This window comes from Penicillium samsonianum (genome assembly GCF_028829775.1).
Source record: "Penicillium samsonianum strain IBT 33392 chromosome Unknown utg000003l_segment0_segment0, whole genome shotgun sequence".
Taxonomy (NCBI): domain Eukaryota; kingdom Fungi; phylum Ascomycota; class Eurotiomycetes; order Eurotiales; family Aspergillaceae; genus Penicillium; species Penicillium samsonianum.
Genome location: NW_026643261.1, coordinates 1,363,839 through 1,382,353, shown reverse-complemented (window position 1 = coordinate 1,382,353; position 18,515 = coordinate 1,363,839). Strand labels below are relative to the sequence as shown.

Sequence of the window (18,515 nt, the reverse complement as noted above, 5' to 3'; positions counted from 1 at the left end):
ATCTGTTCTACAACTGGCAGGGGAGAAAGAAGAGGAAGAATCATGATCTATTCAACCTAGCAATGCCAGGGTATTTATACCCTGAAAAAGTCATCTCAACAGTGCTCAGTCTGCCAGCAATCAGCCATGGTCTGAAGCTTGGACAATCAGGCATCTCAAGAGAATCGACCGAGAGCGATCGTGACACCAGTCTACTAGAGCAAGTTTACAATTACACGGGAATTGATAGGGAAACACTCAACTTGATTAGGGATATCTTAATTATGAAATTGAGCGACCCTGCTTGGTACCTGCACTAGTACTCTAAAAGTCCATTCTCTATTTTGGCAGATGTACCCCAACGTTGTTGGAAACTTCGAACCGCCTGGTTAAATTGCGTTCCTAATGGCCATTCCGGCTTTCACACAATTTCCAGGGGTTTATGCTCATTTGTCAGATGAATCCATCGCATTAATGCTTACCAACCAGGAGAATAGATCGTCAGTCTACCCCCACCACGGTTGGTAATAGACATTTCAATCCCTCAACTGAATTCCAACCTTCCGTCATCTCACCAAGTCCGAAATCATTCAAATGGCTCGTAACGTTCTCATCACCGGCGCTTCCGGATACCTAGGTGGGACCCTTCTCGCCCGCTGGAGAGCCGCCAACCTTCCACCATACAGTACACTGTACGCACTGGTTCGAACAAAAGAGCAAGGAGAATCAGTGAAGAAATATGGTGCTGAGGCGATCACCTTCGACGTTAACGATGAAGCTGCAACCACGGCAGCAATCATCAACAACAAGATCTCCATCGTTTTCTTCCTCATCGATGCTATGGCATCAGCTTCCCAAGTCTCTATGATCAAGGCTCTTGCGAAAGTCAAGAAAGAGACAGGACAGGAAGTTCACTTTCTACATACCTCCGGGGCGAAGCTGTTTAGCAACCACTCCAACCATCCCGTCGATCGGCCTTTGTTTGACGATGATCCGCAGCTTCATAGAATTCAAAAGGAGTCACGGCCGATTTTCCCACCAGTGCAAAAAGGACTGGATGCCAATAACACAATCATAGAGACTGCGGATGAGTTCGGTGTGAAAAGCTATATCTTTGTCCCGTGTATCGTCTACGGCCAGGGTGAAGGGTTTGGAAATCCTATCTCCATTCAAACGGTTGCGATTGTGAAAGCCGCAAAGAAGCTGGGTCAGGTTTATAGACCCGATTCTGATATTTTGGTAAATTTATTATATTTCCCTTCGCAAATCCCTCATGAAACCATGACTAATTGTAAATCAGACCTGGCCAGTGGCTCATGTTATTGACACCACAATGCTATACCTAGAAATCATGCGGAAAATACTCTCTGAACAGGATATTCCCCATGGCAAAGCTGGCTATTATCTTGCTTCCAGTGGTAGTGTCCCCTGGAATGATATTTACGGTGCAATGGCAAAGAGCCTTGCATCGCGTCAGATTATTCATACCGATAGTGTGGAGCCAGCGGATGAAGGTGCTCTGGAGAAGATGGGGCACGCATTGGGCTGCCCGACGGCTCTAGTTCCCTTGTTCCTGGGGGGTCAATGTACACTCGAATCAAAAAATGGGCATCACATTGGTTGGAAACCGCAGTTTTCGTCAGGGCATATATTAGAAGCTGCAGACGCAGAAGTGGAATTGATTCTTGGCAACATCCACTGAAGAAGTTACATTTCACTTGAAAAAAATCGAATGAGAGGCTACCAACCATATTTTGCAGCGAATGTTCATTATATGAAATCAGGCACGCTGGAGCTGGATCTCACCATGCGCTGGAACGGCTGGTCAAGTACGACAGTCAAGAGTAGTCTCCCTTAACCTCAGTGTATCGTGTAATTTGTGAACCAAAGTATCTATACATTTCTATCTTGTCTATATGTAAAAACACCATGCAAAGCACCAAGTCTTAGGAACTGCATGAAAAGACCCCTCCCACGGTACCTTCGGCATATGACTTGGTCTTTTCGCGGGTGAGTTAGCACAAGCGGAATCGCAATATAGGGGGGCATTAATCAAACTCACAATATCAACAACGCTCGAGTATGTTCCAGCACCCAAAACAATCAGGCCAATGAGCAGGATGCAGACGTTGATCACGCCGAAAAGTACTTTCTTGCCGGTGGAGCTTTCCTCGCCGCGAATGAACATAAACCACATTATAGCCGGGAAATAGAACGTGAAACCGGAGATGAAGAGCGAAGAGATAAGGGACAGCAGGTCATCGAAGAATGGAATGACCTGCGCAACGATAAATTCAAGGATTGTCAGAACTGTGACAACAACCAGCCAGGTAACCCATCCCATTTTAGTGTTGATGAAACGGATGTTTGAGTTTTTAAAAACGCGACCATGAACTAGTCGACCCAGTACTACCGTGTTTATAGAACCACTGATAAAAATGACCGGGAGGGCGATCCCGAATGCAACTCGGCTGAGAAGGCTACCGGCGGACAGTAGGGCGGGGCTCTTGACATCCTGGCCGACAAAGGCATACACTAGTCCGCCAGTCACAGTGTAGATGAAGATCTCAGTCAGGCCAAGGGCCCAAACGGACTTGGGGAAATCAGTCGGCGTGTGCATCTCATCCATAAAGGAAAATTGACATAGAGCGAAACTATAGGCGAAAATGATGTTGGAGAGGGCGATGAATGCTTCGGAGAAGGTAAGGCTTTCCTTTGGCCAAGCCGACCAATCGACAGCTTGGAGACCAGTAGAATCACCGGCCTTTACACCAGTTCCGATAACAGTGATTCCGATGGCGAGAATGATAGAGGCGAAATCGATGTAGCCGAGAATGGCCATGTCAGAGAAAGTCGGTGGTACGGCGAATAGCAACAAAATGATGGCCGAGATAAAGCCGAAAATCACAGAACAAATATTGCTCCCCGTGATATTCGTGAATGCGATTGACCCAGTTAAACAGTGGGATCCAGCAGACAACAACAACTCCAAGCACAGCATCACGTATAGAATTTCATATCCCCATCGACCGAACATCATTCTGCCTGCCTCGGGGTAGTTCGAAATATGCGGGAACTTAACTTTGACCTGGCCGATGATGTAGCTAGTGTAGACAGCGATGAGACCGATACCAACGCAGCAGATCACACCCGCCACCATTCCGAGAGTCGCGAACGTAGATGGGATCGAGAGAGATCCCAGCGCTATCGCCTCTACGATTAGGACGATTGTGAGGCGCTTCCATCCCAGTCGATTGAACTTCTGGACACCTGTTTTATAGATCTCTTGATCCCGGTCACTCATCTCGGCCAATTCCCCATCCGGGAACATCTGTTCAGCATCTTTCTTGATTGACATTTAATGTAGGCTCGCGTAATTTGAACAGTAGAGTAAGCGATCAGGAAGGAGGATGTTGCGAAAGAATGAAAGATGAAAACGTTCGGGAGTATATGAAGAAAAAATGATCTCGAATTTGGATATTACATTATCGGACACAAACACTCCACAAATTCCCAACGCCTTCTAATTACATTCACCCGGTTCTGCTCCACATGAATTCTTCTCCACTTCAATCACGCCATCTATACGGGAAGATGACTTTTGCAGAGTTCGATGTTCAAGAAGATTTCCTACCTCTGGAAGGAGGCCGAGGGGCTAGACGAGAAGAATCTATAGAATGTATCTATCTTCTGGAGCGATTTCTCTTAATTTATGTTTAAGGTATTTCATCGTTATGTGGCGGCGTAAGTGATCTTAAAGAATTGTGCGTTAAAACAGGGCGCTGCTTCACGTCAGGGGGTCAATTGGCATAGGACAATATCAAGAAAATATCAAGAAAATATGAAGAAAATATTAGGGTTGCGATTAGCGCCATTTTTCCCCTGTCCTATTAATACTATTCCAAGGTTAATACTCGCTTTAATAATACTCCGTACTCCGTACAGCTCTTTAAGAGTGGGGGCGGTCGGGTTTGGTTTGTCGGTAAATAGATAGGGCCTAGGACGTCATGTTTATTAGTGCATCGGCATATAAGGTGGCATCCAGATCATGGCTAAACTGTTCGTAGACCAGTTTCATAGTATTAAGTATAACCTTTATTAAGAGCTGGGTAGTCACTAGGCTTTTCGGTCAGAAAAGCGGTACTAGATCGCCTCAATCAGAGTTTGCTCGAGAGAAGTTGCATTTGCATGCTCTTTTCCCTGTATGCATTATAGCCTCTTTGCATGGATCTGTGGAGGTCACCTAAATTGTTTTTTTCCCATGGCTTGTTGTAGTAGCCGGCGCTGGCCGGGACAGACACAATTTCTCAAGTCATGGTACGATTGGGGAAGAACATCAAAAGTCGATGAGATCCAAATACTGATTTCCGATCGGGTGCTTAAAAGAAAGAACTTAGTCACTGTTGCAGCGCGAATGTTGACTGACTACGGCCACAGAAGGATAATACCTTCAGAAGGCACTATAACTATACGATGGGTTCCATGATAACTTTCACTCCAATGGCCCAACAGCTAATTAGAATGTGTTGGTCGATGTTTATAGTAATATGTCGATCAACAGAGAGATAAAGGAACCGAGAATAGAATAATAATGCTGAGGTGGAAGAGGTACGTATGTAAGAGGGGCGCTAAGTTCATCATTGCCGATACCCTTGAAATTATGGAATAAAGAGTCCTGATCGACGTACCCCACCGAAAATGATAAGTCAAAAGGGCTTTGAAGGTTTGTTTGTCCTCTTATAATTAGGCAGAAATATATCTTTACTTTCTAATCTTATCAAAGTTCTGCCTTTTAATTGCTTTTAATTGGCCCCCATAGTTAGGCAGAAGAATTTATTTTCCTGGGAGTATATTCCGGCGCCCGTGGGTCTAAGCCTCAAGAATAAGCTCATCTAATAAAATAAGCTTACTTGCCCAGCCCTTGGGAAAAAGCTTGTCATTTTTCTTACCCTTTCATCAGAATGGCATCTCACCCATCATCTCTGGAGCCCATTCCAGAGCATGAAGCAATTATCTTGGTCTCCGACTACAATCAACTGATGGTATTGAACCCAGCACCCTACAGGAAGAGACGACCCTCGTTCTCGATTTTGAAATGCTCTCACCCGGACTGCATTGCATACCCATCCTCAAGGAGAGCCATTTTCTGCCGAGTAGTGCAGCGACCTCTCTGGGCACTGATTTTCATCATGTACGTACCTGCTGATCTGCACTCCAGTGTGATTTGTTGGATCGAGATGTTATCCACACTTGACACGTCATGCTTGACCTAACAATGTGTCACTTTAGTGGTATCCTCACCGTTGCATGGCAATGTTTCCTTATTCTGTTTCGACCTGATCTCACGTTGGCCATTTTCCCCGGTGAACGCTCCTCATGGTTTTCCAACTCATCTACCCACGGTGTCACCCCCGTATCATGCCATTCGCACAACGACTACTGGCGTCACGTTCCCCTACACTCAGCACTTCGTGCAGGATGTACCAGTGTCGGGGTTGACGTCTGGCCATGGGGAGATGAGGTTCTAGTCGGCCATTCACGTTCCACAGTCCTCCGGGGAACACTACAGAGCCTCTACCTTGACCCGCTACTGGAGAAGCTCGACACACACAATGCAATTGCTTCTCGCAACTGGCCGAACGTCACGAGCAAGGAAATGGTCGGGGTGTTTCCTAATGAACCAAAGCAAACTCTGGTCTTGGTGATTGATTGCAAAACCGAGGGTGATCGGATCTGGCCTCTTCTTGTTGAACAGCTGAACCCGTTTCGTGAGAAGGGCTATCTGACTCATTTTAATGGCTCTGATGTTGTATACGGCCCGATTACTGTCGTCGCCAGCGGAGACGCGCCTTTCCACATGATCTTGGATAATACGACGTATCGCGACGTCTTTTACGATGCGCCTCTTGGCAACTTGACCTTTCCCACCGAGATCACGGCAGATGACACCAAATCAGTGGATTCCACATATAACCCATCCAACAGCTATTATGCATCAGCAGACTTCCGCGAGGTTATTGGGCCCCTCTCTCTTAGCCGTCTGTCGGACGTTCAGCTCGCCATTCTTCGGAGTCAAGTACGTACAGCTCACAAGTTGGGACTAAAGGTTCGGTACTGGGGAACTCCCACCTGGCCGGTTGGACTGCGGAACCATGTTTGGCATGTACTTGTGCATGAGGGCGTGGATGTGATAAATACAGATGATTTGCGCGGTGCAACTGCGCAGTATTGGAAAGCCTCACCACTGGTGGCAGTGGTGGATATAACACGATTTATGCAGAATATTACGTTGATTCTAAAGTAACTGGTGGATATGCCACAATTACCACCCAGAAACCGAAAACAGTAGATTTGTAGAGCACGTCAATTTTTTCTACTAGATATCATTGTCGTCACTCATAGAACCATCATAAACTCTGGGTTACGGTCATCATTATACCCTGCATACTGATCATACTTTCCGTTTCTTTTGTCTCGATTGATCTTAGCGCAGTAGAGCACATTAAGCAGGATCCTATGTAAATCAGCGATAGCTCTTCAACCAATAATAAGAAATATACGCACATAAACCAGGCAAACACCAACAACCCAAGGATAATGGTATGTCCACGGTGGAAGAGGGGCCCATCTCGAGATGGATAGTTGAAAGCTATAGTACTGATGTTAGAGATCTGCATAGAGAAATAAATTCAGTATATGGGCGACTTACTCGAAACAAATCCTCCAGCATTTGCAATTGCCAGCTGCAGCGCTGATGTAGTGGCTCTTTTGTAATGTCCCGCAGAGTTGTTCGACAACCACACCAACATACACGGTACACTGGCGTATTGGCCGGTTGCCATGAGGAAGGTCATGCCATATTGCACACGAGGGGAGTGAATGTTGGCGATGGCTGCATATCCAATGATAGCGATTGGGAGTGTGAAGAGCATTACCACGCCTCTGAGACGGAGACGATCAGAGATTATGGCAACGACGACTAAAAATGGGTGAGCATTTGATGAGATTGAATCAAGAGTATACAAACCTGTAATTACGGCTGCGACGGCATAAGGTATCACAGACCACAATTGAACCTCGTTGGCATCTTTGGCGAAACCGAGATTTTTGATAATTGTCGGTAGCTAGAAACAGTCAGTGGCTTTCAGACAGGCACAGAAATAGGAGAACCTTACAAATAAGCCGAAGGAGTATAGTCCAGAGAGAATGGCGAAGTAGGCTGAGGCAGAGAGCCACACTTGTAGATCCAGCACACCTCGGCGCACTTCGGACCATTTGAACGATTCTGCCTCAGGCGTCAATGACCTGTTTGCGTTAGCCAAGCTTTATCATCCAGTGGGTTAGAAAAGCTTACACTTCCGATGATCCGGGATTATCAAGCATCAGCCTTTTCCCCCCAAATGCCTTTTCCTCTGTAGTCAAGAAAGATGCAGATTCCAAGCTATTTGGGAGGAAGAAGAAGCTGAACACTCCACAGACAAATGTCTGATTAACAGTCAGACAAATTTTTTTTGTTTGAATAGCAATCACCTTCAACATACCAAAAGCCCCTCAATAATCAAAATCCAGCGCCAACCTTCTATGCCTCCTCGGGGCCCGATTTCGGCCAGCCCACGAGCGAGAAGGCCTAATTTGTTAGCAACCAATGAAGAATCAATGAAATCGATGAATATGTACCTCCAAATGCGCCCGACAGGGAAGCAGCCGTGTAGAACAAGCCAATGCGCAGAGCCAAATCGCCTCGTCTGTAGAAAGAAGATAGATACAAAACCTTTCTTTTTGTTAGTTATGACCAGTGTCCATTCCATTACAATGTTGGAAAACATACCATGCCAGGGAGAAGACCTCCCTCCGCAATACCCAACAAAGCCCGGACGGCAACGAAACCAGCAAAATTCTGTACAAATCCTAGACACATGGTAATGATGCCCCAAATAGCCGTTAAGAACGGCAGCCAAATCTTCGGCGACGCTTTTTTGAGTACTAAATTACTCGGCAGCTCGCTTTATATCAATTAGTCTTTGGCGTTGGGGTCCAATGGCACACAACGCACCTGCAAATGTAGGTGAGATAGAACACAGCCAAGCCGATATCGTACTGATGGTCTGTGATAGAAAGGTCCGCTTCTAAACCGAGAATCTTCGCATTACCGACGTTGGTCCTGTCCAAAAATGACATGAGGAAAAGCAGTGCTAGAATAGGAAGAATACTGGAAATTATTAGCAAGGGCATGGTAATTGTAGTGTCTGAACTGACTGAATATCCAACTTCCACAACACCCTCCGTGTCAATTTCTCCTGATGCGCAAGGTCGCCATGTCGATCGAGGGGAGATGGCTTCGCCTCTTCGAGTTCTGACACCCTTGACTTGAGTGGGTCCATGGTGACTGGGATTGTTGCTTGGCGACGCACGAATGATCTTATTCTCCTAGGGTATCTGTCGCAGCGTAAGATGGAGAGAAAAAGAGGAAAAGAATTGAAAGAAATAGGCTACAAAAAACCAGAGAAAACTCTCTCGGCTGGCATTTCTGGATCCGAGCTCCCCTCCAGCCCCAGGTTTCTCACCAATGGCAGAGCCTCCATGAGCTCTCGGGGTGTTTTATTTCCCCGCCATCCCCGGATTTTGACCCCTTCCCCACTGGTAATATTACCGGAATATTTAGGTCACATTACTGTCAGATTACAGCCCCCTCCTGGTATTTCTCGGTGATCACTTTTGAGTCCCGTTTGTTTCCACCTTCCGAGGTCGGGAAATAGAATTGGTCTTCAACAACCAATCTTTAATGGCAAGACATCCACACCCAGGGCACAAAAGCTCATCATCCGACATGTCTAGACTTTCAACTAGCCTCAAGGCATTAATCAATGCCCCTGCCGCTCGTCCATCCACCGTCCCGGCGCCAGCAAACATAACCTCGGTCTACCAAAAGATCCAACAGACCGCGCAATCCAACCAGATCTCGCAGCCATCATGGGTCGCACTATCAGTGAGTCAACCACTTCAGTTAAGATTAAACGCGATCTAACATCAATGCCAGACCGCAGCAACTATGACAATGAACTCCCCGGAGTCTCTCGCAGCCCTTTACGAACTAGCCAGCACCAACCCCGACACGCAAGTCGAGACCGCCGAGCTCATGCGTGAAGTCGGTCTGAAATGTATAAGTTTTAACGGCATCCCACGCACAATAAACTGCCTCAACGCCTTCAGATCCAGCCTCCCAGACTCAGTCGGCAGCCAGCTCTCCCGCACCCCCCACCCGCGCGCCAACCCCGGAGAACATCACCGCGATCAGTGAGCGCGGGCACGCACTCTGGGATTCTATCTATCGACCATTCGACAAGAAGCTATTCAATAAACTGGCCGACTCACACCCCGATCTGCCGGTGCACATCCTGCACAGCAACTACGGTGCCCTGTTGTCTGATCCGGAGCGTGACACGGGCGCCTCTGCTGGGCGCATTCTGACGTCTATTGTTGCTGTCTCGTGCTTGCGCGCTCAGTCTGGCGTCGGTCCCCAGGTTCTCTCGCATGTGTTTGGGTTGCGGAAGGCGCTTGAGGATGGCTCGTGGGTGAATGATGTTGAGGGGGAACAGGCTGCGCGGTGGTTGGCTAGTGATGAGGGAAATATGTGGATTTTGAATAGTGTTGATGCCATCGTTGAGGCTATTAGCCAGGGCGCTGGGTCGAATTTTGCTCCTGCACGTGCGAAATTGTAAATTTATAGAGATTTTATACCACACATATTGAATACTATGGGTTCGCTCTGAAGGTCGAAGAGCCGAGGCCTCCTTGGTATCGAGTATCGAACCGGTTCATCCGTGCGGGCGAGGCAACCATTCACTTGCGCTCGTTCTTTTTCGGGCAGCAATTTGATTCGAGATAAAGCTGCATGTCTGTCTAATGAATAATCGTGGGTTCGGCGCCTTGGTAAAAATCAGGCAACATGAGACCCCCTGATAGTTAGTATTCGCGGGAAAAAAACTAACATAGGTGTTCGTCTTTATTACGTGCTCATTAGAATCCCCGCGCCAAGATGTAGTGAGCTGGCGATACTTGCAGACCTTCCACCAATCGCCGTGATACTCCCGTGACTGCGCAGCGTAAGCTGCATAATGAAGTCAGAAAATACGATTGTCACCAATTCGATTGCTTTACCACATATATTAGAAGACCCATTTGATCCGCTCGTGCATATCCTACGTGTTAGTGGGGCGAAATAAGTGAAGCTGCCATAGACACTTAAGCCCATCATGTCAGTTCAATTTGTTGTCGGGCAATGGCACCTGCGAAACGCGAGGTTACCCAGACACTTATCGAGGCCGACACTACTTTTGTGACGGTCATTACTCTAGGGAATACCAGGCCCTGGCCAACTTTGAACTTGGTTACATTGACAGTGACGACTCCATTCACGACTGTCATTCACGTGGTCGATATAGCAGCGACTCCTGTGCCAGACCAAATCCATTCGGTCGAAAGCAGCGGACTATCAGATGAAAGTAAAGGCGCAATAGCGGGGTCTATCCTCGGTGTTGCGGTCTCTCTGCTGCTCTTATACTATCTTTATCTATGTCGTTTGCAGTCGCGGGCATCGACTCCACGATCGCCTAAAGTTCCACTTGATCCGAAAGATCCTACACCACCTCCGGATCCTGTTCCTACTGACGATAAACCGGCGAGGAAAAAGAAGAGTGTTACGATATCATCTGATCTTCCTCGATATCTGCCCCGATACTCAGGCTCGAAGGATATGAAGTCGCTCATCTCGCCTCTTGTGAGAATATCAACAGAAACAAACTTGAGGACTGGGTTCGAGACAAGAGAAGGAAGATTAGGACAGCGGGTTCGCTTCATGATTCGAGAACGGGAGAGACCGAGGGTGAAGAAGCGCCGGAGATCTCACAGGCGTCGAAGCAAACGCAAAGGGGTGAAGGCAGATGATACGAATTGATGGGAGTGTCTCTAATCCAGATCGGAATATGGAATGTTTGAGGAGGCAGGTTATATTTTATCCACGTCATCTTTTTCCCCTTTAGCCTGAGATAGCGTTTATGTACATTAATTTATACTATTAAACGGAGTACATCCATGGATGCATATCCCCCTGACAGATAAAGCTCCAACCAGTCAAAGTCTCGGGAATCAGCAATTCGGAAAGTGGAGTTGCTCGGTCTCTCGGCGAAGACTTGCCTTTCTTCGCGTCGGAGACGAGAACGAATTCGGCAACAGGGCCGTCGGACAGGCCGTAATCCCATCAACTCAACAAAACTAACAAAGCTAAGTTCAACGATTCTCCATTCGAAACCTCGGCTATTACTATATTAGGCAATTTTCTAGAAACAAAAGATTTGATCGGTCATCTTCGCCACAACCCCTGGCTTGGAAAAGCCCAGCGCAACCAAATTCTTCTTAGTGGCATTGACCATTCCGGGCGGCCCACATAGCATAACCTTAGTGTCTGACGATGGCGCAGGGAGCTGCTCTGCCAAAACTGTCTGGTCCACATATCCCGATCCATAGGTCCAGCCCTCGGGCGCAGAGTCCAGCATATACCACAGCTTGAAGTTCTTCGGGTATTGGCGCGCGAACCGTTCAAGCTCCTCGCGCAAGAGAATGTCAGACTCGCTGCGGTTCGCGTAGACCAGACTGACTTCCGTCGTGTCGGTGTCGTTCTCACAGATTGCCCGGATAAGCTGGTACATGGGTGTGATGCCTGTGCCGCCGGCCACCATGCCGATCTTGCGACAAAGTCCCTTTGTGTAACGCATTGACCCCTTGGGCCCGCGGAATTCAACTTCGTCGCCCACGGTCAAGCCGGCCAGATATTTCCCGCTCAATTGACCGTCGGGATAGCATTTGATCACGAGTTCAATGCGGCCCCGGTCGATGTTGTTGGAGGTAGGGGTGTATGAGCGAGTGACGGTCGTTCCATCGACAACGGCTCTGATGGCGACGTGTTGGCCAATGGGTAGACCCAACACACCTGTGGCGGTGGGAAGGGCAAAGACGAAACGGTAGACATTCGTTGCTAGTTCGGTCTTTTCAACGAGAGGCAGATGTTGGTATTGTTGCGGCTCGAGGAAACCGCGTGTCAGATGCGGGTCGACACGAATCACCTTCTTTGACTTCATATGAGGTGGGAAGCGCATGAATCCAGAGTCGATCTTGGTGAATCTGCCGGCCTGTCGCGCTACCATTACTCCCACGGCTGTGGAGATAGCAGAAGCGGCCAAAAAGCCGTTGACGAAGCCTCCATGAGGCAGTCGCAGGTTCTTCAGCTGGTGAGGGATCAGTTGGGAGATGGCTCCCAGGCTGTTTGTGAGATTATTGCTTTGGCTGATGATGTAGAAGACTGGAATCAGTCCACCCAGAGCACAAGCGATCGTTTTGATGGTCGATGACGAGGAACCGGCCTCTTCTGGTGCTTTTTGGGAGACCACGCGCACTGCCTTGGGCCGGACGTACTGCTGGGCATCCTTCAAAGTGCCCACCAGGAATGGCTGCATGATCTCGCGGGCGTCTTCAGAATGTCCAACATCCTCATAGGCTGCTGTGGCATCAGTGCCGGCTACCTCGATGAGAGCATCTGCACCACCTGGGTGATCTTGCAGGTATTTTGTAAGTTCAAAGACTGTTGTAATGTTAGCACCGTCTTTTTGATTATTTCAAAAGGTTGTTACCTTGTCCATGGATGATCATCCAGGTATCACCCTTGGTGTTATGGGCTGCCACATCTTTCAATGTATACTCTGGCAGCTCGATCTCTGCCTTCCATTCAGCCTTCAGCTCTTTTGTTTCTGGAACGGACATTGTGAATGAATGATTTTGCAGAAAACCAAAAGGACGGAGTCCTAATTTAATACCACGAAAAGTACGGAGTACTTCGTACTGGAAGATGGAATTATCGCAATAGCCCACTTAGCACTTCCGATATGTACATAAAACTAAAACTAGCCTACCAGCAAGCAGGAATTCAAAATGCCTCGGCATCTTGAAGAAAAAAAAAATAAAGAAAAACCTCTATCTTGTCGGTGGGGCCGTCCAAGACGGCACATTTGCGTCAGTGCCGTCGGCCACGGTGAGCCCGAAACAAGTTCTACTCGACAGAATATGTACTATTTTTGCAATCAGAGGTTATTGTGGATCCTGATTAAGAAATATTTTGGACCGAGGCTCTCAGAGATATGCATCTTCTTCTATTATGAAATGAAAAACAATCGGGACGCGCTTTCATGAATAGTGGAGTCAACTATGCAGTTTAAATGGCTCAGATAATTAGATCCTTATAAATGTGAGCGGGCCCTTCAAGAGAGGAAGAACAAGTTACTATTTTCATTTTCATTCCCATTTCACGATGGTTGCCAAACATTTCTACCTGCTGGGCGAGGCCATCACCTCAGCTCGCCCAATCGAGGTAGAAACAACAGTCGACTACCAAGGGCTTCAGCACCTCATTGCTGGTCAATTCGCTATCGTTGAGCCAAATGGTAAGTTTTTATCTCCTGGCCTCTGATATCATTCTAACTCTCACGTTAGGCATCGGATTCCAGTCAGAGGACTCGATGTTGTCCACTCCCTCAGAGATCCTTGCCAATGAAGAGCCCATCGCCATCTCAATAGATGGCAAGGCAGTACGGGAGATCCCTGGTCCCAAGGGACTACCATTCGTGGGAAACTACTTCGAGGTCTACCCCGATCACTTGGGAAACCACCAACGTCTATTTGACCAATACGGACCTATCATTCAAACCACCAACATGGGCCGGACAGTCTACCACACCAATGATCCCGAGCTATCGGCCATTGTTTTTGCCGAGTCTGATTTCTTTACCAAGAGAATCAACGAGGCACACCCTTTATACCCGATTAAGAACCAACATGCTGGTGTATTTTTGGGTGACACCGATACACCCGAATGGCGCGCGGCACACAAGTTCCTCCCGCCGGCGTTGGGACCGAAAGCAGTGCGCCACTACGCACCCACTATGCAGGAGACCGTCGAGGATGCGTTTAGTGTGTTCGACGAGCTAGACGAGCGCGGCGAGGCTTGGAACGTCTACCCGTACATGCTTAAGCTTGGTGCGCAGGCCGTGGGCAAGCTGGTTCTCGGTATGGACTTTAAGCATTTCTCTGCCGTGGATGCGCCGCCTCATGAACTTGTCTACCGAATTGCCGAGTCGTTGGAGCTGAACAAGAAGGTGACCGCCCGTGGTGATTGGTACGCCAAGTTGCCTTTCGGTGACCCGCAACGCCTACGGGATGCTCGCCATCGTATCGTTGAGATGGTCAATGAGTCGATTCAAAATGCTTCTCGCAACGGCATCGAGGATCTCCCGTTGCAGGATGCTGCATTGCAAGCCTCTAACATGATTGGTAAGTGCAATGACCAGAAGTTGGAAAGTGCGAGCTAACGTTTAGGCAGATTATATTATTCGCGCCACCGATAACAAGGGCGAGAAATTGCCCAAGACAAGTCTGATGGAGGCACTAGTAGTAGCCACCGGCGCTGGCTTTACGACTACTAGCTCATTGTTGTCGTGGCTGCTTTATTCGCTAGTCAACTATCCCGGCATGCAGGAGAGACTCCTACAGGAATTGATTGACAACGATATCGATGCCGATACCCCAATGACCGCAGATCTGACGGATCGTCTGACATTCTTGGACAAGTTCATCAAAGAAACCCAGCGCCGTCATAATCCCTCATACCAGCCTGCGCGCACTGCTAAGGTCGACATGATCCTTCCAGGTGGATACAAGCTCCCCGAAGACTCCATCATCATCCCTGCCCTTCACCACATACACAACAACCCAGCGGTCTGGTCTAACCCAGCACGGTTTGACCCGGATCGTTGGGATACGGCGGAAGTCAAGAACCGTCATAAGACTGCGTATATTCCCTTCGCTGCTGGACCGCGTATGTGCATTGGGTTTAGCTTTGCCTTGCAGGAGGTCAAAGTGTTCTTGCCCAAGTTGTTGTACCGGTACAAGTTCACGAAAGAGAATGATGGGCCGGTCGAGTATGATCCCATGTTCCAGTTGATTCGTCCTACCAATTTATATGTGCGGGCAGAACGACGAGTGAAATGGCCTCCTAAGACTGAGCAGTAATTGGGAATATTTGTACATAATAAATTTTGTTTATATCCATCAGTCTAAAAAAGGAGTTAATAATATACTTTTTTAGTTCTCTCAAAAAAGCTTAGCTCCGGCCCGAACCCCGAGTCCGAGGTCGGAGTTAAAACGTGGTTGGTGTTTCAACTTGTTTCTTCCTTCAACCATCTGATAATCGGATAATGGAGAATCAATCGCGACCGGCGCGCTACTTGGCCCATGCCCTAGAAGAGCTGGGCCTAACCACCATGTGGCGGTCGTCCCTCGACGTGAAACTTCTCTGCGCGCAACGCTTCGTGCGCCTCTTCGCGTACGGTGGCTCCACCTTAATTCTGGCATCATATCTGTCGGCCATGGGGATTTCAGATGATCGCATTGGGCTGTTTATGACCCTCACGTTGGTTGGAGATGTGGTGATTAGCTTTTTCCTCACTCTATATGCCGATACTATGGGTCGCAAGGCGGTGTTGTCGCTCGGATCAATCCTCATGGCTGGCAGCGGAGTCATTTTCGCGCTGTTTGGGAATTTTTGGATTCTACTGGCGGCTGCAGTCTTTGGTGTCATCAGTCCTAGGTTCGAGTTTTTTTTCCCCCTTTACTTCTATTTTTATCTGACATAATTCTTTTAGTGGAAATGAAATTGGCCCGTTCCGCGCCGTTGAGGAGTCCACTTTGGCTCATCTCACACCAAATGAGCTTTTGCCTGATGTTTTTGCTTGGTATTCCTTGATTGGAACTGCTGGCTCGGCCACAGGCATGCTTGTCTGTGGTTGGATCATCAATTCTCTGGAATCAATCCACGGATGGGCCTTCATTCCCGCCTGTCGGATCATTTTCTTCGTCTATGCTGGTGTTGGCGTCGTTAAGCTAATCTTCACTTTGGGTCTGAGTGGCAAAGTCGAGGTCCAGAAAGAAGAGCCACAGGAGCAGAGCTCTGAAACCCGACCGCTGCTTGCAGAACCAGTCGAACGGGATGTCGAGCCAACACAGAAGAAGAAGGGGCTATTTCCGTCTATCGAGAAGGACCTGTGGTCGTTGGTTATCAGTCTCTTCATCCTATTTGGAGTGGACTCGTTTGCGTCTGGATTGGCTTCACTGTGAGTGTAATCCCAGCTCATGTTGGCTATAATGCTAACTTTTTAGGTCCTGGATGACCTACTTCTTCAAGGGCAAGTTCAATCTGCCTTCAGGTGAACTCGGCACTATCTTCTTCACTACAAACATTATCTCCGCGGCATCTATGCTGGTCGCCTCGTCCCTCGCCAAACGAATTGGTAATGTCAAGGTAAGATATTCTTCTTACTCGGGCAGCTGAGCGACTACTAACATTTTGATAGACAATGGTATTCACTCATTTGCCTTCGGCGATCTGCCTGGCTCTCATCTCCGTCCCATCTAACCTGCCTCTGGCACTGACCTTCTTGGTTCTGCGAGCCTGTTCCCAGAACATGGATGTGGCACCTCGCTCCGCATTCCTTGCTGCGGCTCTGCCGGCAGACAAGCGCACTGCTATCATGGGCGCGGTGAATGTTGTGAAGACTACCGCCCAGAGCATGGGTCCCTTGTTGACGGGTATCTTGTCGCGCAATGGCTATTTTGGTGTCTCCTTCATTATTGCAGGATGCTTGAAAGTGATCTATGATCTTGGCATGTTGTTCACCTTTGCTGGCAAGGAGGCTGCCCACCGGAAGCAGGCAGCTCAAGACGCCGACGAAGAGACAAGTTAGAATATTAACTTGGGAATCACGGGTACGGCTTGTTGGTAAATTTGCTACACCCGTGTAAGAAATTCCATAGAGTCATGCTGTTGTACAGTCTGAGGTGTGTCTACAATTGACACAAAATATCATTTTTTTTTTGGTCAGTAGACCAGAATAGTCAGCCATGCCGATTGAATCTTTTGAGCTACACTACTTTGAGTTGAGTTCCGAGTACAAAGAATATTGCATCCATCCTCTAGATACCGGGTTAGGGAATTGAGCAATTTTCACGTATAACAGTTGACTTTTAATTGACCTAGTATACACAGAGGATCCCAATTCATCAAACATAAACCAAACGCTCAGATATACAATCCAAAACCAACTCTAGACAAAACGAGGAGCTCGGTTTCTCAAAACAGACAAGCGCCGACGTGACATCACAGTGCGATTGCCCGGGGCAGTACCATTGTGATGCAGCGTAACATTCAAGTGTGTAGCATCATGCTTGCCAGTGACGATATGCGAAGTCTTATTCTTCCACAACTCCATCATCTGGTGAACGATCTGCTCACTCTCCGCATGACCGGCATTATTAACACGGCCCTCCTGCACGGGCTCCCGCTGGCTATGCGCAACCTGGGACGAACGCCAAGATTCCGAGTTCGACCCAGGCGTCTGGATATTATTAATATCCTCGACGGAAGTCTGTTTCTCCGTGCGCACAGGCGCATCGGGCTGGGCAGTAGGCATGGATTGCTTGGTGTCTGCTTGCTTATTCTCCTGAGTTTGGATGTTCTCGTTGTGGAGAGGGCTATCGCTGTCGCAAACAAGATTTACCCAGACCTGGCTGTAAGCGACGAACTGGCGCGGCTCGCACTGACTGACTTCGACGCCATTTCGAATCTCTTTATTGATCAGGGGCGGGTCGATGCATCCTGGGACCTCGTGCACGGTGATGTTGCAGCCGCTGCCGCCTTCTAGGAAAGGGAGGTCGTGGTTGTGGAGGAGGAGCTCTGCGTCGACGGATATGGAGCTGACGAGGTCGTGCTCGTAGGAGGGGACGGCGAAGCTTTTGCAGCTGTCCACGACGATATCTTGGGATGGGGCGGATTCTTGGTAGTTTTCGTATGTGTCGAGTTTGCTGAATGCTTCACCGGGGCAGTTTGGGTAGAAGTGTGTCCAGACACGGGCGATGCTTTGGGCGTGGACTGTGGTTGATAGTAGGGATAGGGAGATGAAGGATGAGGTGAGGGAATGCATGGTTGCTTGGATTTTGATATCCGTGAATAGTTTTTGATGCTCAGATTGAATTGTGTGATTGAAAAGTGGAGGCAACACGATGTTCATCTACTGTTCTTATATACATAGTACGACCTATCAGCTTTCTCATTCCATGATTGCCGCACCGCTGTAATGAGATGGCGGGGAAGAATGACTGGAATGAGTATAATGCTGAACCTGAAACCTGCCTAAAATTCAAATGGAACTTCTGCGTCATACTCAGGGGCTGGCAAGTGTCATAAAATTAAATCTTCTCTCAATCGGTTGTCTGATCGCACATTCCAGTCTCGAAGGGTCCATATGATGTCGATCTAGGATCGTGCGTGGTATGTGGGTACTCCCTATACATTCCGATGACGGCTGTTCGCCTCTAAAAAGGCTTGGAAATGCTTGCTAACTACTAACACTGTCATATTATTCGTGCGTTCTACATAG

The 18,515-nt window shown here is 48.2% G+C and overlaps 10 protein-coding genes across 10 annotated transcripts; 6 read left to right on the top strand and 4 right to left on the bottom strand.

Moving 5' to 3' along the window:
- Positions 1-573: 573 nt before the first annotated feature.
- On the top strand, positions 574-1,681 carry N7471_004086 (uncharacterized protein; the record flags this gene model as incomplete). The annotated part of the gene is made up of 2 exons (XM_057276805.1): positions 574-1,218; positions 1,280-1,681. 2 exons carry the CDS (start codon positions 574-576, stop codon positions 1,679-1,681), a joined length of 1,047 nt encoding a protein of 348 aa, XP_057136415.1.
- A 244-nt stretch (positions 1,682-1,925) lies between these two features.
- N7471_004085 (uncharacterized protein) lies at positions 1,926-3,337 on the bottom strand (the record flags this gene model as incomplete). Its single annotated transcript, XM_057276804.1, has 2 exons — positions 1,926-1,979; positions 2,042-3,337. 2 exons carry the CDS (start codon positions 3,335-3,337, stop codon positions 1,926-1,928), a joined length of 1,350 nt encoding a protein of 449 aa, XP_057136414.1.
- Positions 3,338-4,940: 1,603 nt separating this feature from the next.
- Positions 4,941-6,283, top strand: N7471_004084 (uncharacterized protein; the record flags this gene model as incomplete). Its single annotated transcript, XM_057276803.1, has 2 exons — positions 4,941-5,170; positions 5,269-6,283. The coding sequence occupies 2 exons, from the start codon at positions 4,941-4,943 to the stop codon at positions 6,281-6,283; spliced, it is 1,245 nt and encodes a 414-aa protein (XP_057136413.1).
- A 92-nt stretch (positions 6,284-6,375) lies between these two features.
- N7471_004083 (uncharacterized protein) lies at positions 6,376-8,360 on the bottom strand (the record flags this gene model as incomplete). Its single annotated transcript, XM_057276802.1, has 11 exons — positions 6,376-6,493; positions 6,544-6,628; positions 6,689-6,958; positions 7,007-7,103; positions 7,155-7,284; positions 7,334-7,464; positions 7,521-7,606; positions 7,657-7,750; positions 7,808-7,982; positions 8,033-8,188; positions 8,236-8,360. The coding sequence occupies 11 exons, from the start codon at positions 8,358-8,360 to the stop codon at positions 6,376-6,378; spliced, it is 1,467 nt and encodes a 488-aa protein (XP_057136412.1).
- Positions 8,361-8,725: 365 nt separating this feature from the next.
- N7471_004082 (uncharacterized protein) lies at positions 8,726-9,698 on the top strand (the record flags this gene model as incomplete). The annotated part of the gene is made up of 3 exons (XM_057276801.1): positions 8,726-8,965; positions 9,017-9,137; positions 9,190-9,698. Exons 1-3 carry the CDS (start codon positions 8,762-8,764, stop codon positions 9,696-9,698), a joined length of 834 nt encoding a protein of 277 aa, XP_057136411.1. The 5' UTR covers positions 8,726-8,761.
- Positions 9,699-10,258: 560 nt separating this feature from the next.
- Positions 10,259-10,933, top strand: N7471_004081 (uncharacterized protein; the record flags this gene model as incomplete). The annotated part of the gene is made up of 1 exon (XM_057276800.1): positions 10,259-10,933. The coding sequence occupies one exon, from the start codon at positions 10,259-10,261 to the stop codon at positions 10,931-10,933; it is 675 nt and encodes a 224-aa protein (XP_057136410.1).
- A 382-nt stretch (positions 10,934-11,315) lies between these two features.
- N7471_004080 (putative cytochrome b5 reductase) lies at positions 11,316-12,792 on the bottom strand (the record flags this gene model as incomplete). Its single annotated transcript, XM_057276799.1, has 2 exons — positions 11,316-12,613; positions 12,663-12,792. The coding sequence occupies 2 exons, from the start codon at positions 12,790-12,792 to the stop codon at positions 11,316-11,318; spliced, it is 1,428 nt and encodes a 475-aa protein (XP_057136409.1).
- A 544-nt stretch (positions 12,793-13,336) lies between these two features.
- Positions 13,337-15,093, top strand: N7471_004079 (cytochrome P450; the record flags this gene model as incomplete). Its single annotated transcript, XM_057276798.1, has 3 exons — positions 13,337-13,469; positions 13,519-14,355; positions 14,405-15,093. 3 exons carry the CDS (start codon positions 13,337-13,339, stop codon positions 15,091-15,093), a joined length of 1,659 nt encoding a protein of 552 aa, XP_057136408.1.
- A 185-nt stretch (positions 15,094-15,278) lies between these two features.
- Positions 15,279-16,823, top strand: N7471_004078 (putative MFS transporter; the record flags this gene model as incomplete). Its single annotated transcript, XM_057276797.1, has 4 exons — positions 15,279-15,670; positions 15,726-16,193; positions 16,240-16,381; positions 16,434-16,823. The coding sequence occupies 4 exons, from the start codon at positions 15,279-15,281 to the stop codon at positions 16,821-16,823; spliced, it is 1,392 nt and encodes a 463-aa protein (XP_057136407.1).
- Positions 16,824-17,183: 360 nt separating this feature from the next.
- N7471_004077 (uncharacterized protein) lies at positions 17,184-18,059 on the bottom strand (the record flags this gene model as incomplete). Its single annotated transcript, XM_057276796.1, has 1 exon — positions 17,184-18,059. The coding sequence occupies one exon, from the start codon at positions 18,057-18,059 to the stop codon at positions 17,184-17,186; it is 876 nt and encodes a 291-aa protein (XP_057136406.1).
- Positions 18,060-18,515: the final 456 nt, after the last annotated feature.